The sequence below is a fragment of the Phaseolus vulgaris genome, chromosome 1, assembly GCF_051622355.1.
Source record: "Phaseolus vulgaris cultivar YP4 chromosome 1, ASM5162235v1, whole genome shotgun sequence".
In the NCBI taxonomy this organism is placed as follows: domain Eukaryota; kingdom Viridiplantae; phylum Streptophyta; class Magnoliopsida; order Fabales; family Fabaceae; genus Phaseolus; species Phaseolus vulgaris.
The window spans coordinates 9,677,952-9,696,550 of NC_143498.1; the positions used below are offsets into that span (position 1 = coordinate 9,677,952).

The 18,599-nt window shown below is 35.4% G+C and overlaps 1 protein-coding gene and 1 non-coding gene across 10 annotated transcripts; both read right to left on the reverse strand.

Moving 5' to 3' along the window:
* Positions 1-231: 231 nt before the first annotated feature.
* TRNAS-GCU (transfer RNA serine (anticodon GCU)) lies at positions 232-313 on the reverse strand. The gene has a single exon. It is a non-coding gene; the product is annotated as a tRNA-Ser (tRNA).
* A 1,372-nt stretch (positions 314-1,685) lies between these two features.
* Positions 1,686-17,102, reverse strand: LOC137813473 (uncharacterized). 9 transcript variants are annotated; one of them, XR_016519393.1, is made up of 7 exons: positions 16,914-17,097; positions 15,573-16,609; positions 7,134-7,251; positions 6,940-7,012; positions 4,691-4,780; positions 4,526-4,570; positions 1,686-2,897 (listed from the first exon to the last, which is right to left on the reverse strand). XR_016519393.1 is itself a non-coding variant. In XM_090299982.1 (7 exons), the coding sequence occupies exons 2-7, from the start codon at positions 16,476-16,478 to the stop codon at positions 1,986-1,988; spliced, it is 2,196 nt and encodes a 731-aa protein (XP_090156108.1). In that variant the 5' UTR covers positions 16,479-16,588; positions 16,914-17,093; the 3' UTR covers positions 1,686-1,985. The 9 variants fall into 9 exon arrangements, 7 of the variants coding, with proteins under 7 accessions (XP_090156108.1, XP_068471847.1, XP_068471851.1 ...); XR_016519390.1 differs by having other exon boundaries at positions 15,573-16,588; positions 16,914-17,094; XM_090299982.1 differs by having other exon boundaries at positions 7,103-7,251; positions 15,552-16,588; positions 16,914-17,093.
* Between the last annotated feature and the right edge of the window lie 1,497 nt (positions 17,103-18,599).

Here is an 18,599-nt window from a genome sequence, read left to right on the forward strand (position 1 = left end):
AACTCTCAACGAAAGCAATAAACACCTAAAATATTTGCATAAGGATAATTTTGGAATAAAATAACTATAAAATTTTGGAATAAAATAGCTATAAAATTTTGGAATAAAATAGCTATAAAATTTTGGAATAAAATAACTATAAAATTTTGGAATAAAATAACTATAAAATTTTGGAATAAAATAACTATAAAATTTTGGAATAAAATAACTATAAAATTAAAAAATGAGTTTCGTCGCCTGAGAGATTCGAACTCTCGCGGGGAAACCCCATGTACTTAGCAGGCACACGCCTTAACCACTCGGCCAAAGCGACTTTGATATTGTAATTTTATTTACTTTATAATAAAATCATTAATTAAAAGTCTTAATAATTTTTTAAATCATAAAATTTATTGGCTTTAGATTAACGCAAAACATGATAATAAATCAGTCTATAACTTCCTAATTAGAAGAAAAGAAAATAGTTCCCCGTAATCTTAAGTTGCAGTTCCCGAATTCCTAGAGAAGAAAAAGGAGAAAAGGGTGTGTGTGGACAAACAACTTAATTATTTTTAAAAAAATTATTACAAGAGAACTTATGCATAAACTCAACCGTGAAGCTTACGGAAATAAGCTGAAAAAATCCTACCTTTTTGTAAATAAATTTAGAGTTGAAGAAACTAATTTTTGTAAACTACGTTGAGTGTGGAAGAAACTCTTTCAAACATCCCCAAAGTTATTCATTTGTTGATTCTCCCTGCATCCGATCATTTTGAACTCGATCATTTTAAACTGGCACCCAATCACATATAGGAAAAGACGAAACTATCCTTAATGAATTTGAAAATACCTTAAAGTGTGATCTGCACCTAATGTCATGCATCAAACCCTATTCTTCTTCTTATTCGTTTGTGCGTGAAGCAACAGCCACAGCTACCATCAGCCATCGTCATCTTCGTTCGTTTGTTTCACCGTCAGTGACCTTCATCATCGCAGGCAGCAGCAACCCCCACAGTCAGCTTATGAAGTCGGAGAAGGAACCATCGTCGAAGAAGTCAAGGTACTTGTCATGCCTACTGGATATCCATAATTCATTATTGACTTCCACACATTTTTATCCATAGTTCATTATTGATTTCCGCATATTTTTATCCGTAGTTCACTATTGCATTCCGGATATTTTTATCCACAGTTCAAGAATCGCTTCTGGATATTTTTATCCGCAGTTGAGAAATGACTTCCGAATATTTTTATCCACAGTATTAGTGGTTCCAGATATTTTTATCCATAATAGGCATTTGACTTGCGGATATTTTTTTCCAAAATGTTGTTGTTAACTCATTACCTTGGCAAACGAAACTTAAACTGAACGTCCGTGCACAACAATGAATGTAACCTCCTCTTCTGCAGCTCAAAGCAAAGCTTCACCACAACAATGAACTTCCTCTACCTCACCATACACTATTTTTCAAAGTGAAGAAGAGAAGAGCACAATGGAAGTTTTAAACATTCGTCAGGTGTCAGTCATAATTGATCGGGTGCAAGAAACAATTGCCTATTCATCGAATGAGTCATCAGATGCAGAATGCTGTTCAAGGCTTGTAAGAAATTGGTACTGAAACATTGAAATGTAAACGGATAAAAACATCCCTCTTGGTTATCCACAAACAGGACATCGACATTATTCTAATTTAAAGAACATTGACTTGCTAAAACATGACAATCAGAACATTATATTCTGCATGGAGCAAAGTAGCCAATTAAATTTCATATCAACCACATATATTACAATGCTATATAACCTGCAAAAGGAGCAAAACTTAATGCATCACAGTTTCTATTGATGCTTTATGCTCTCTGGCCTGTAAAATCCCCTTTCTCACCAAACGGCATGTATCCAAAAGTCAGCAAAATCTACCATAGTTTTACAGCCTAACAAAATCAGTTATCTAAAACAAATGCAGGAAGTATAAAATTTGAGGCATTAGCAGTTTGCAGATACGCCCTTATGTTAATGTTCTCTCTGACTCAATCTGGATTGCATTCATGTTCTCTTCAAATTTCAGAGTATTTGCTGCATTTATAAGCATGTCCATTCCTCCGACTGTGTCGGTTTCCCGTCCACGTTTTCTGTTCCATTTCTGGTCAATGTCTTCATTTGGCTTTAAATCATTCGGACCAATTTTCCCTTTCTTGCTCTCGTATGCCTTCCTTGCCTGGCGTATTGCTAGTATCCCGGGTTCACATTTTATGCAGAACCATTTCCCTGTAGGAATATAATTTAGCGGAGGTTTCATACAGTACACGTGGTATGCATGATCACAGCCATCACAGAGTACAATCCTATCATCATCTTTGTCAGTGAAGCAGACTTGGCAAATACAAGAAGGGCAATACCAACATTGACCGTATGTCTTAAGCTGCTTAGTTGACAAACACCTTACATGGTAGTATTTACTGGGGCAAAATAAGTGACCACATATTTTTATTTTTCCACCACGCACCGCTATTTTACAAGTTTTGCAGACAGATGGATGTCTCCCACCTATGGAAACTGGAATCCCATCACAAGTACAATTTGGATTCTCTTCCAATTCATTCGGTTTTTCCTCTTTTGTAGGGATGCTTTCCTTGCCAACAATGTTGTCCAGTGTCTTCGGGACATTCAACCGTTCACACACCACACAGTTCTCATGTTGACATCCAATTCCTCTGGCAGTACAATTGGCACAGAACCAGCTTTTGCGGGGTACTTCTTTCACATAAGGCTCTATACAAGACAGATGATACATCTCTTCACATGAATCACAAACCAAACAGTCTACACCTTCTGCTTTGTCTCCACAATGCCTGCAACTGCCAGTTTTGGATGTAACACATGCTACTGTCTTCTCTGGCTTCATGTGAGAGATTGATTCCTGGTTACAGAGCCATTTGACATAACATAAAAAAATCAACACCGGTTTAAGAAATCTCAAGCAAAATTTCATATCAAATGAAGTGCATTTGGTACTGATTGAACAACATAAACAATCGCATACACCATGCATAGCTAAAACTTACAAAACCTAGGAAGATACTTAAAGACACAGGTCTTAAAAATCAAACTAGTCACCAGTGTGTTGTCATCACAGCAAAATTTAGATGCCAGAGGAAAAATTAACTACAGTTCTCATATCTTTTCTTCTCAACCGGAGGAAAATAATGTTTTAAAGGTAGGGAAAATCCCAATACAATGGGACTAATCTTTTCATTCTTGTATATTATAAAGATAAAATTATATTTATAAAGCATTCAACCTAAGAAATTGTTAGGTAGGATAGTGGGCTTAGTCAGCCCAACATAGGTTGTCCACCAAAAAGGGGAAGTTCCCGTGATTTAAGGTTTCTGGATATCCTACCCTAAGACAAGAGGGTTGGGCTTAGAACAAGACCCATCGGTGGATAAGATCACATCTTCATAACAAAAGGTGTACATGTTCGGCCTCACTCAAGGTAATGGGCCAAACCTAACGAGTCCAAACAAATTGGATCTTATTGTATGACAAAACCACATATAGGTCATTTTTTCAGTAATTCATTTCCTCAAACAATAGGGTTTTACCAGTCCCAGCAGAGCCTGTGATGAACACGGATTTGCCCTGAGGGATGGCAGACTAAATATGCTTCTGCTCGTTTCCCCTTTCTATTGGAGTGAAGGTTAGCCCAATGTTAGCATTCAGATCCATTTTCAGCCCAAGTTAAATTGGGTGGGGTTACCAAAGGACTGATAAGCGATAAATTCTGGCCATACTATACAACCACACCTCATTCTTCACTCATTTAGTTTTTAAGATGAAATCAAGAAGAAAAAAAGAGAGAGAAGATAATAGAATCAACTTTGGTCTTTGATCATGCAGAATAATGCAACAATGCTAGAAACGATGAATCTCTAATCTATGATATAGCCAAGACAAAACTGAACAAAAAAGACAATCATTTTTTGTATAAGTTCTAGTGCTGTCAATCAGAATTGATTAACAGTCAACATAAAGTGTCTCTGTCACATAATAGACAGCATTTTCAGTGTAGCTAGATGGCGCCAAGGAAAAAAGAGTTGCAATTTGTTTCTTTATTATTAATGGTTAAAAGGGAGATCAACAAGGAAAAGTAAGCCAAAGTTAAAAGCTGCCTCAGTGGAATTTAAAGTTTGCATTATATAGTCCAGAGAGAGACTTCTGTCACTTGAGCTAAAAGACTCTTTGGGGTTTTACTTCATGCTTTTACACAACTGAAACATGGCTCGTCTTTCTTGTTGTTTGAAAAAACACCAGGGCATATTCGTGTATTTTATTTTATACTGAATCTTACAGTACAAAAACTGCAACTTCCGATATTGAGATTAAAATAATACTCTCTTGTATATGTGCATAGAATAGTGGAAAAGTGTGAGAGGATTAGGAATATGCGCAAATTTTATCTGATTACAAGATCAAAGGTGCTTACTTGATCCAGATATATGCATGATCAACACATGAACTATCAGAATAAAAAATTGACACTCTTACCACTTGCTTTTCGTCTACAAAGGATCTGTGCGCAGAAATCCCCACCTGACAATATAGAAAAGATATGATTTATAAATGACAAAAAAAAGATGTAACGCAGCTAAAGGTGAATAACCAAAGAAAAAATTATGGAACTGGCAAAGAATTAACAAGAGTTTTCTTTACCCGCTCACAGAATGAAGCTTTTGACAGGTTGGAGAGGCTCCTGGCAATAGCTACAATCTGATGACCAGTATTTTGAAGCTTTTGCCAAACCTAAGAATATCAACAAGGCCGAGTCATGTAAAATAAGAAATTAAATTCGCCTGCTACCTACTCAGGCTAGAAATTAACAAGCACTGTAAAGAAATACCCTGAAGATTATGGACAGTTCTGATTAGGCAAAGATAATGGATGGCTCTGATGCAATCAAGTTGATAGGAGTTAAAATAATTTATTCATCTTAGAAAATATAGTAGTTGATATAATTTTTAGGAACAACCTTTTTTCCTAAATTAGACAAGTTTGTCGGCCCTCATTAATTAGCTCTTGATGGTCTGATTATATCTGATTTGGGTGTATCAAATCTAGGCCAAGGAATCATGGATCAACCTTCTCACTGCCTGTAGAGTATTCTAACAATTTGGGTTTAAGCCTAACTCATTTACAAAACCATCTTGTAAACTAAGGCTTATCCCTATTCATATACACTATTTTGGCCTTATCGCCAGTCAGTGTAAGACTTGAATTTTCCAAATACACCACCCCCCGCCCCCCCAGCTCAACACTGTTGCATAAATAATATGATAGGTGGCCCAATAACAGATCCAAAGCAGGCTCTCGTACCATTTTAGAATTTGAATTTGATATGATAGGTAGTATTTTACATGGTGTTCATCTTAAGTAGTATGATACATAGTATTTTACACAGGTGCATGAATAATATGATAGGTAGTATTTTACATGGTCTTCATCTTACTCCTATGACTCTGCCTCTCCTTTTCCCTTACAAGCTTTTGGTAATGTAGATTGGGCTACAGATTCTAATGGTTGCAGGTCCACCTCTGGTGCTGTCATTTTTCCTGGATCAAATCTCATCTCCTGGTGGTCTAAGAAAAACGTGTCTGAAGCCAGGTCTCAAACTAATGCTGAAATTATATTGATTCAAAACTCCTCTTAAAGAACTAGGCATATAACATGGTCCTCCTGCTATCTATTACAGTAATCAAAGTGTAATGGCCTTAGATAGTAATCATGTTCTTCATGCTCGAACCAAGCACATGATTGATCTTTTCTTTGTTGGTGAAAATTTAGTGCAAATGTTTATATCTCAGCCTAAATACGGTGGATCAATCTTACCAAACCTCTTCTACACGTTTTTTGTTTATTAGGGACAAATTCAAAGTGGTTCCTCTTCATGTTAATCTCTTTTCTCTCATTCTCTTTCTCTCTCTCTTTAACTCTAATAAACACATTGACCAGTCTCGCAGAACTCTGACAACATATGAGGACTTCTCAAATGGTGTGAGACTTGACACAGAATGTGTAACCCCATTTCCACATCTATTTGACTACAAACACAGAAACAACAGGCTGCTTCCAAATTTGACATGGATAATCACATCAAAGAATTAAAAACAGACTAGTAGTCCAATTAAAGGGAACCAACACCAAGAAATCATGAGTGAAATTTCTCATTCCTTTTCACTTGTATATATTATACCATTCAATTACAATAGAAATCACTGAAAATCAGCTTATTCTTTAGATACTAGTCCTCCTTGAAGCAAGACATGAGAACTTAACCTGGTCCAACAGTTTACTAAATAACAAGCAATATTGTAGCTTCAAAGCTCAATCATAAACAACCCAGAACCTGACTGAATACTTAAATTGGTCGTGCAATTACAATTCACTTTTTTTCAGAATAAGAGGAAAATTAACTTTCTAAATTTTACACTGTAACTCTGTTTAAAGGGAAACCAAGGAACTCTTTAGTTCCTGATGAAAGGATATCTTTGAGGAAGATAAGAGCCAGTCAAATCCAAAACATTGGGTGCAAAAAATATTCATGATTGTTGATTGTGTTTTCGTGAATTACTATCAAAACCTATTTAGACTGTAACTCTGTTTAAAGGGCAACCAAGGAACTCTTTCACTGCGTTAGTTCCCAATTAAAGGATATCTTAGAGGAAGATAAGAGCCAATTGAATCCAAGACATTGGGTGCAAAAAATATTCATGATTGAGTTTTCATGAATTGCTATGTCTAAAACTAAGAGCAAGATTTTCACTCAAAAGAAAAGAACAAGCACACCATCATCATGGCACTCAGGTAAATCACATATTCAGTAATCTAAATTTTTCAAACTTTCTCAAGGAAACTCATAGCTATGTAAAAACTGTAACAAGAGGCAAGCTATTATTATAAATTACCTGTTGAAGATCAGATAAGAAAAGTGTAGGCGATTGTTCATAAGCGTGCTCTTTCATCCTTGAGTTTATCAGGCTAAAGTCAAATACAGTTTCAGGTTTCAGTATTTTACATAATGAACTAAACTTCTCAGAGGCTAAGACATCGCAGAACACACGCTGACACCTTTTAGTTGCACCATGGACATCTGACTTACTAGAAAATCCATCATGTACAGCATTTTCTTGCCCATTAGCTTCACTCTGTAATCTATGAAGCAAACACTCTAATTCTGGAGAGCATTCTTGCCCATTGTAGTCAATCTTAAAAGTTTCCTGCAGAAAAATATATGGAAAGTAAAACTAAAGGAACAATTGTAAGCAGGATATGTGAACTTCTAACTGCAGAACCAACCGGCAATTGTAGTGGCACAACTAATTTTAGGACGAATCATAAGTGCTTCCCTTATACACCACTCCACACCACCATTATCATTGCCTAATGAATGATATAAATATAAATGCTTTAGTACAACATTCCCCAAAGGCTCATGTGAATAATCTATTTAAGTCTTGCCTACAACTAAATCACAGTTTGTTCAGAAAGATTCAAGTATTTAGTGTGAAAAGTTCAAAAACAGCTTTGCAGAAAAAAACCAAGAGTATTAGTGGGCTTGATGTCATGTCTGGACCAAGGCCAGAGTCATCAGTTGCAATAGTGAGGCACAAATCTTGATTACAGCCAAATTTTCTCTCTTCCTATTCCCACATTAAATACAAATACTACTGTAAAATAATATTCAAGTAAAATAATGAGCGGACAAAATTTACCCCCCTGTTTGGACTAATTACTTTCTATGAAACAAATTATTAAGATAACAAAAAGGACACAAATATATTGCTCTTTCTTCCCACACCCAAAAAAAATAAACAAGTCTACTCTATAACTAACAATAAGAAATCAGTATTTTTTTTCTACCCATCTCTCAAATTAAATATATTTAAACACACATTGAGGATCATTATCTCCTTAACCATGAATGTTATATTACAATAATTAATAAAAGCATTGAAAATCACATCATTCCTACATAAATCAAGCAAATTAGTGCCCTCCTGGGCTCCTACAACAGAAGTTCAACAGAATCTAGCTCTTCTCAACAAATCCAAGACTTATGTAAATATATTGTCAAATATACATTATTTTGAAAATGTTATAATAATAGAAACAAGGAACTGATCCTAATCATTTTATTTATTTCCATATCATATTTTTGTTAATAGAGGATATCAAAACTCCATTATTTATTATATTGATTTTTTTTCTCGATATAGATAAAGTACTAGTGTTGTCACAAAAATGAACGGTTTCAGCTCAATGTTTCTATTTTCCTAGAGTTTAACATGGTATCTAGAGTCATTTTCAAAACTGTGTTGGCCCACTAGACCTACTGTCTTTGAAGGGTTTTTCTTTTTAAAACATTTCTCCTAGGTTTGTGTTCACTGTTTCAGCACCACTTTCGAATAAGTTATGGTGACCATGATAGTAAAAATCAAGATCTTACTCAAGATCGGAAAGAGAAATATGAATTGTAAATCGGGTGATCGTAACAGATTGTAAGATCCTACAAATTTTATGAAAATTTATATACACACATAAAATCACTATATCTCACTCAAAATTCATAATTGAACCTCATAATATATAAAAAAAAAAGTACATAATTAGTGTAAACACCACACCCTAGTTACATATGAGTAACTCCTTCCTAGATACAAAACAGTAACAAAATAATAATCTATCTAAACCAAATAATCTTGTAAGTTAAATTCATAATCTGCATAGAGACCTTTAACTCCATCATTTCCATCTCCTTCACCATTCAAATCAGTCATGTGTAAATCATGATTATGTAAAGTTTCAACCTCCTAAACTTCGAGTGGAACCAAGTTTTCATCCAAATCCAATGCTTCATTATGCTCATGCTCATCTTTCATAATCTAATCTTCATTGGATGAACAATCATCAACAATAATTTGAGTTAGTTTTCTTGTTTGCTTCTTAGCTAATTTTGAATTAGCCATAACAAAAACAACATCATTCATTGTGCTTTGCTTTAGCCTATTTCTTCTCTTTGTGTGGACCTAAACAAATGCAAAGACAAATATGATAAGCAAGTAGTGGACTAGTAGACTAATAATTTTATTCTAGAGATATATTTTAACATTAACTTACCATCTCAAAGGAACTCCAATTACGCTACATCCGGAAGAGCTACATGTCAAGCTCAATACATGAATGGCAAATTTTTGGAGTTCAAGATACTCATCACCATAAGACTCCCACCAATCTATTGGAGTCTGTAAATTAATTGACCAAGTAGCCTAGGGAAAACCAAAATATTTTGCTCGTTTTTTAAAATCATCAATTTGAACATCCAGGAGAGTTTGTTCATCCTCATCCTCCACCATCCTAGTTATACATTCCATCAGACCTTGTTCACTTCCAAACCTACTTTAAATTCATTTGAGGGTTAGCTTGCAGCATGCAAAGGACTATGGAGTTGCATGGTCCATCTTTCATCAATGATGTTCCACAAAGGCAAATAACCAACCAAAATATATTACATTGAATTAGTTTTATGTTCTGAATTTCAGAATCGTCATCCTAACAAACAAATACATAGACAGGTAGCTAACCAAAATAAAATACCTATTTTTGATAGCATTGAGAGCCTTTTGTATCTTCTTCTTAGCTTGGTCCATTGCTTCATAAATGAAACTCATGGCTGGCTTTTGATCCGAATCAACCAATCAAAGCACTTCAATTAGAGGCAAGCACCCTTCAAACCAATTATGACATTCTTCCAAAATTCCTTATCTTAAACCACATCTTCGACTATTTTACCATCATTTGTTTTAGCAAACTTGCTAGACTTCCATTCATTACTAGTAAACATTCCAATTAAAGCTCCCTTATTCTCATGAAGGCACCCTAGTGTTAAGTAAGATGTAGCAAAACGAGTAATACTTGGCCTTACAAAATCTCTTCCTTTAGTGAAATATTGTAGTAGAGAAATTAGAGAAGTTCTTGAATAGATAAAGTTAGTATTTTTTTACCTTTAGGAATTGTATCCTCATGAATTGCGATCTTCTTCTCATAATCCTCCAACATTAAGTCAAAACAATGAGAAGCACAAGGTGTCCAAAATAGCCTTCTCCTCTTTACCATCAACATTTGACCAACAACTTTGTAGTTTGCTACATTATCAATCACTACTTAAATGCAAGGCCATGTCTTGAAACCAAATCAAACATAGCACTGAATTCTTCACTCTTTGCCCCATTGAAAGGTATATTGCTGGCAATTGTTGAACATGTTTCCTCTCTCACACCTCTCTTAAACATGTTGTTGATGGTAGCTTGTGTAGTAAAAGACTTTGTTCTTGAAAATACTTCTATGACTAGGACTGTTGCTGAATGCCTCACTTTTTTTTCTTTTCTCACTAGCTTCTGCCATTTCCTCCTCCATATTAAGGCTTGATTTCTTGTTTAACTTTTGTTGCAAACAAACAATAATTTCCCACATTTCCTTTTTCACCTCATCAGTAACATCTTTGCAAGCTCCAACATCATTTTTAGTACCAACCAAGTGATGCTTTCAACTGATAAACTCCCCTTGTTATTACCTTTTGACAACCTTTTGACAGTATTTGCATTGAAGTTTTCTAATATCCCCAGCAATTGAGATACAATGCTTCCAAGCTATATCACTCATATTTCCTAAAGCATTTTTTGGAATCATGATGACGAGTATAAAAGAGTTTGAAGTTGGATTTGAAGTCATTTTAATGATTGGGAATTTGGGGCTGTAGATTGGGTGCGGTGCATGGAAAAAATAGAGGAAAAAAACTGCACTTTGGGTGTAGTGCAGTTTGGTTTGCAAAGAGAGTGTTGAGGTGCAGTGCAAAAAAAGCAAAGAAAGTGCGGTCCTTAGGTTATCTTTTTATTTTTTCCAATTTTCTATAAAAAAAATGTCTTCCAACACCACATCAACCTTCAGAACAGATTCACCTTTTCTAACCATATTATAGTATTAAGACACATACTTCATTTATAGAGGAAAACACTACCTTTATATCACAAAGTAATAATTTAGGATGCTCTTGCATATGTAATACTAAAATTCATCCAAAATGAGAACATTGTCACATTGCATTGGACATACAATTAATAAGTGTTGGAAGGTGCATGGTAAACTCCCTAGTTCACACAATATTGGCTAGGCATGTACTACTAAGTCACCTTTTTCTCTTACACTACCGACTAATCTATCGCTAGAAACATTTTAAGACTTTATCAAATGGTATGCAACACATTATTGGTACACACTAGTAATCCATTTGCTTAACTCTCAATTTACTTCCCCTGGTCCTCGAGTCATTGATTCTAGTGCAACTAATCACATATCTACTAATCATTCTCTTTTCTCCCCCTTTACTAATACTGTCAATTTGCCTTTTATAATTGTTGTCAATGGTTCACAAACACAAGCTTGCAGCATTTGTACTACTTAACCCCTATAATCCCCTACTATTATTGTCTTTGTTCTTTACGTCCCTAATTGCCCATTTAATTTATTGTATGTTACCCAATTGACCAAATCCCATTTATCCTTACTTTCACTTAAAATAATGTTTCGATTGGCATCGGATGTGAGTCGCATTACATTTACTATCTCTCTCCACCACCATCGGTATATACATCAATGATCTCCCCAATGATGATCCATGCACAATTTGGACATCCCAAGTTGACGAAATTGAAAAGGATGGTGTCAAGTTTACATTTGTCTACCTTGAATTGTGAGTCATGTCAGTTCAAAAAACATATTCGTCAAATTTCCCTCATAATCTTAATAAACAAGTTTTGTCTCATTTTTCTTTAGTTCACTATGATATTTAGGGTCATACTCATACTGTTACCCCTTCTAGTTTTAAACATTTTGTTACCTTTGTTGATAATTATTCTAGATGTAATTGGATTTGGTAAATGAAGAATGGATCATGTGTTTTATATATTTCAAACTTCTTTTAATGAAATTGAAACCCAATTTGGTATATTCGTAAGGGCATTTCATAGTGAGAATACTCATGAATACTTGTCTAACCAATTCTAACAACTCATGGCATCTAATGGTATCCTTGAGCAAAATTAGTGCCCTTATACTTCTCTACAAAATGGAATATTTGTATGCAAAAACAAGCATCCAATTGAAACTACTCCGCAATTTTGGGGAATGTTCTCCTTGCATTATGTTATCTCATTAATGGAATGCCACCATTCGTTCTTAATGATCAAGTACCCCCACTCTGTCATATTTCCTCATTCATAATCTTCCTCCACTTGTTTTTAGTAACACATGTTTTGTACAAAAACTTCCACCTTGGTCATTCAAATGTGTCTTAATAGGATATCATCACTCTCAAAACGGGTATTGATGTTTCTAACTAATCTTAGTAGGTGTGTGTCTACTAACATTTCTTTCTTTGAGTCTATTCCATATTATACAATTGTTCATTCCAATGACGACTCATATAGTCACTTCCCCAACATCGTCAATCTTCTTTCATCATCACTAGATGACTCTATTGTAACTTGAGATGTTTCTCCAACACCTCTTCAGGTATATCAACGTTGACCATGGCCAATTGAAATTCTAGTACGAAATCCATCTTCGACGAATAATGATATAATGGAGCCCATGCCCGATCTTTCCCCAACACTATCTTTTGTGCCAAATCCAATCTTCTCTAAACTGATTGACCACTTGGTTGGTACACATTCTACCCATAACCCTTCTCCTTGCTATACAAACCACGATTATCGTCCTTTTTCCACCATACATTATACTAATTTGTCCTTATTTGTTATCTTCTATTCGCATTCCTAAGTCTCCAAGTGAAGCTTTATCTCACCAAGAGTGGCAACAAGTGATGATTGATAAGATGTGTTCCCTTCAAAGTTGTGGTACTCGGGAATTGGTTCCTCTTCTAGAGCGCAAATCAAATGTGTTCTTGTTGAAGGTAATTTAATATAGCGGAAAAGTAAGAAACAAAATATTGTGGTAAGATCAAGAGTAGAAGTAGAATATAGGACAATGGCATTAATCACTTCTGAGCTCATATGGCTAAAAAAAAATCCTCAAATAGCTCAAATTTGAAGAAAGTTCTTAAATGCACCTTGAATGTGATAACCATGCAACATTACACATTGCCTATAATCCTATCTTTCATGAGAGGACCAAACATATTGAGGTGGATTGCTATGAAGCCCAGACACGGACACGGGAACAGATACGACACGGACACGGACACGGAGATACGGCTAAATTGAAAATTATAGGACACGGGACACGGCTATGTATAAATTAAAATTGTCTTTTTTCTTCCTTTTCTTTCTTTCTTCTTCTCCAATGCTCACCACTTTATGTCTTCCACTTGAGTTCACCAATGCTCTGTTACTGGTTCTAACTCATATTTATAAAGTTTATTTTTCAAATTATAATTTTTTTTAAGAAAAAAATATATTATTTATTCTTAATTTTCTTTTTTATTTCTGGATTTTTTAAAGATTTTTATATATATTTTTATTTAAATGATTTGTTTAAGATTTTATGATTTTGTTTGAGATTTTAGTTAAGATTTTCTGTGAAATAAGGGTTTTATTTGAGATTTTAGTTAAGATTTTCTGTGAAATAAGGGTTTTATTTGAGATTTTAGTTAAGATTTTCTGTGAAATAAGGATTTTATTTGAGATTTTAGTTAAGATTTTCTGTGAAATAAGGGTTTAGTGCACCGTGTCCGTCCGCCGTCCGTCCGCCGTGTCCAAGGAGTGGACTGCGCGCCATCCGCCGTGTCGAAGGAGTGGACCGCGTCTCCTCCGACGTGTCCTGGAAGAGGGCCGTTTCCGGCCCAGGCAGGTGCGTCCGACACCGCGTCGTGCACGCACCCACCGCGCACCCGTGTCGGAAGCGTGTCGGACGCGGTAACGGCGTGATTTTTGCCGTGTCGGAGCTTCACAGGTGGATTGTCATTTCAAAAGAGAAAAAAGAAAATTGTCCATCTTCATCAATTCCTTGTATCTTCGAGAGACATCACCACTAGATTTGTCAACTCTAGTGAATAGTGGGTTGACATATTCACCAAGTCTAGGATTGAGGATCGATTATATTTGTAGCAAGTTGGGCACATACAACTTATATACTCTAGTTGAGGGGAGTGTTATAGTTATAGAAATAAGGAATTGATCATATATAATGAAGAATAACTAGATTATATATGTTTTAGTAGGAACTTTTTTTATTATTCCTATATCATATCTTTGTTATTAGAGGATACCAAATCTCCTCTATTTATTGCACTGATTATTTTTTCTTCTCACTATAAATAAAGCTCCTATGTTGTCTAAAAAACACACGGTTTCAACTTAATGTTCTCTCTTTCCTGAAGTTTAACAGAAAATACAGCACATAGGTTGCAACTCAGCTTCATTTTTGTACATAATTATTCTTCATTCAACAGTGTACTACAAGAGGAATTTATCTTAGCACAATAGCAATGTCAAACATTTATTTTGCAAATTAGTTCTCTTTTGTCATCAAAATGTCAATTACGATCCAGGACCAAAATACATTTGTCCCTTGTGTCTGAACTGAGTACACTGATCAAAGTTATAACTCTATTTTGAACATAATAAAATTCTAACAACGCTATAGGTGCTCCAATGCACAATATCTAAAAAATATAAGAGAAATGATCCCCAGATTTTGTCATGTGAAGATGTTCTCCTCATTTTTGTTCTTAAATTCACAAATTTAACTAGTAACATACCTAATCTTGAACCAAATGCAGCTCATGATGGGTTAGTTAGGTTAGTCTTACTAACATTTAGCATACCTATTGAACACAGATCCTATGCGTGTTTATGTCTGAGTAACTCCATATCTTTGAAGCATTAGCAAATTAAGACTAAAGAGCACAGCAACATAAGATTAGCAGTATTCAGTATTTCTTCTACCAACATTAGCATTCTGCTTTACGTTTTTCCTATGCATCACTCAGCTTAATAAATCTTCTACAAATACTCACTACCATAGATTTAGAAGCCACTGCAAGGAACCAAAGACCAGAAACCTAATATCTTAGGTTAGAACAAATGTCTTAGGAAGCAGCTAAAGAAACAATCACCGCACTGCATCCGCCCAAATATAGTCGGAGTAAATAAGCCATAGATAACCAAGGAAGTATAATATCTCTCTATAGTCATATTTTTTAAACTATTTGACTAAAACATCTATAATTACAAGTCCAACTCAATCCACATAGAACAGGGATACCCTTGAATATCAACACTCTTGCAAAATATTCCATAATTACATGTTATAGGCACTTGTGCATCTTACAAGCTGATTGACCTCTTTTTAACATAAACCTAACAATCTAGCAGCTAGACCTCTAACAATTTTATAAAATGACATACATAACACATAAAAGATCTAGTACGTACAGAGTGATGACAAAATAGATATACAGCACCATCAAAGGCACACATGTTGTAAAAGCAGTAGGGAAAACCTGGTCCAGCAGGTGACTTACAGCTTCCAAATGTATTCTTCTGTTCTCCTGAACTTTAAATTCTGAAGTAGATTTTACATGCTTGCGCCTCTTATATGTTCGAAAACATTCAACTGCACCAGAGTTTCCTTCTACAACACCAACTCCATCTGCAAGTATCACTACATTATCTACAGTTCCATTCTTCAAGCGGTCGTCTTCAACTGCAGTAACACCACTGCCATCTGCAATTACCATCTCATTATTTACAGCTTCATTCTTTGAGCCTAGACCTCCACTGTAAGCAACAAGATTCCCATCAGCAATTGACACTCCATTATTTATAATTTCCTTCTTTGAGCCCAAAACCTCTCCACCTTCAGAAACACCATTCCCATCAGCAACTTCGACTCTGATATTTACAACATCATTCTTCAAGGCCCAAACTTCGCCTTCAGCAGCACCATTTTCACCCTCAAGTACCATTCCATTATTTACAGTTTTATTCTTCAAGTCCTTAACTTTTTCTTCACCTGCAGCAACACCATTACCCCCTTCAACTGTTAACCCAGTAATTACAGTTCCATTCTTCAAACCCCAAACTTCTTTCCTATTAGCAACACCATTTCCTCCTTCGCGTGTCACCCCATTATTTACAGCTTCACGCTTTAAGCCCCGAACTTCTTGACCTTCAGCAATACCATTCCCACTTTTACTTGTCACCCAACTATCTACAGCTTCCTTCTTCAAACCCAGAACTTCTTCACCTTCAACCACAACCCCATCATTTATAGTTTCATTCTTCAAGCCCTGACCTTCTTCGCCTCCAGCAACATTATTTCCACCTTGAATTCTACCCCCGTAATCTCCATCTTCAGAATCTGGCCTCCTATCCAACACAGCCCATTCAATGTTATCACCATTGCTAGTTCCATCCTCAGCTTCCATCTCACAGAATCCCAATTTCCAAAGACTCACGGCGGAAAATAGGGTTTCCCAGGAAACAGATCCAAAACTCTTCAAGAGTTGTCTCTCACCAACTTCCCAGAGCAACAACGCTGAAAACCACAAACACCAAACTCAGCAACACACCGCAAGTTAAAATACATACTCCATTCTGAAAACCCAAATAAACCAACAACAGCCACCTCAACTTCAACCACAAAGGTACATGCAGCGTAAGCAGAAACAAAAGCTAAGAAACAACCAACACAAACAAAACACCAGCACGCTTCCATGCCACAAAATTCAGTAAATATCCAAAAAAAAGTGAAAAACAAATCACCCCAAAAGCTTTTATCATTCATTTATCATTTAAGAAGTGAGTTACTAAAAAGCGAAAGGGAAACAGCGAGGGAAAATTGAAGATGAAGAAGCGCTTACAGTGGTGGGATTTGAACGAGTGGCTTAACTAACGCAAATTGGAAGAAAGAAAGAGAGTGCGAGAGAGAGAGGTGAAATTGTTGTTGGAAATTGAAGCAGTAACAAGAAGAAGAAGCTGCTTCTCTCTTATCCTTCTTGTTTTATTTAAACACAAAACAGTCTTTCTTTCTTTCTTTCCCCGGTCATTTCTTTTCTCGGTCTTTTCCTTAAAAAAAAATTAAAATGATTCGAAGAGTCACGTGGCTCTGCTTGGGCTTGGGCTCGGGCTTCCAGAAAGCCCATGAAAATTTCACAGAAAGCATTCACTTAGTGTACTTTAATATTTTCCTCCTACATTTTTTTTAATATTTTATTTTTTATTTTGGCTTTATAGTTCATCTAACCTTCAAAACATTTAACATTTATTGATGTTAAGGATTGGTATTTTTACTTGTTGTGAACTCTTACTTTTAACATTGAATTTGACAAGAAAGAGTTTTGGTTGAGGTGAAAGTTGAAGTTAGCTTCCTATTCAAGCAATAGTAAAGGTGTAATTGGGATTTGAGTTATTTCCAAATTGTGCAATATGAAAGTATTATGAATTGAATAATCTGAAATAGTAATTTCATATTTAGTGTAGTTGTGAATTGTACAATCCTAAAGGTCAATTGTAATAGATTTTGCTCTAGATTGCGCATTCTAGACTTAGCTCATGATGGTCTAACCAACAGGTTCACATTTGAGAGAATAGGTAAGAATACTCCTTTAAGTTTCTCACTACAAAAGAAGTGAGAAAAGATCAAATGGTGATTAGAAAAGAAAGCGAAAATGAAAATTCACACTCCAAAAGCAAAGGAGAAGAAGGTAAAGAGATGCTCAGGGTTTCATCCAAAGAAGTCTAAAAGGTAAAACTAACTCATAAGTATTTTTATCTTCTTTTGCCCACTAATATTTGTTCCTTGTCTTCCCAACTTCCCCCTTCACCTTCTTTAGGCATGGAAAAACTCTTAGATTAGATAACCTTTTCAACATCCCCCAAAGAGACTTCCTCCCTTAATAGGTATTGAACATCAAATAAACCTTATTTCTTGAGCATCATTGCCTAATAGGCCTACCTATAGGAGTTATCCTGAGCTGACTAAGGAGATTCAAAGATAAGTGGAAAGACTCATGGACAAAGGTTGGGATAGAGAAAGCATGAGTCCATGTATCATACATGTAATGTTAGTGCCTAAAAAAGATGGGACTTGGAGAATGTATACGGACTATAAGGCTATAAACAATATCATTATCAAGAATAGACACATCATCCCCCAGCTAGATGACTTTATAGAAAAACTCTATGGTAGTAGTGTTCTTCTTAAAAATAGACTTAAAAGTGGGTACAACCACATAAGGGTTAAAGAAGGAGATGAACGAAAAACAACATTCAAGACCGAGTTTGGATTATATGAGTAGTTAGTGATGCTTTTTGGACTTACAAACACATCTAGTATATTCATGAGACTCGTGCATCATGGTCTTAGATCTTTCATTAAAAAAAAATTGTAGTGTACTTTAATGATATTCTTGCATGACCATGCATGAACATGTGCATCAGCCTAGGGTGTTTTTGTCACACCTAAAACATGAGTAGTTTAAATTTCCTAGGTTTCATAATAAGTAACAAAGGTGTGCAAGTGGATGAAGAAAATATTAGTTATAAGA

Coding starts and splice junctions, on each gene's coding strand:
- LOC137813473 (XM_068615746.2), bottom strand. CDS start 16,478: ATGGAAGCTGAGGATGGAACTAGCAATGGTGATAACATTGAATGGGCT. Junction 4,781..6,939: donor TCTTATCTGATCTTCAACAG/GTAATTTATAAT, acceptor TGATATTCTTAG/GTTTGGCAAAAGCTTCAAAA. Junction 2,898..4,525: donor TTGTAGACGAAAAGCAAGTG/GTAAGAGTGTCA, acceptor CTCTGTAACCAG/GAATCAATCTCTCACATGAA.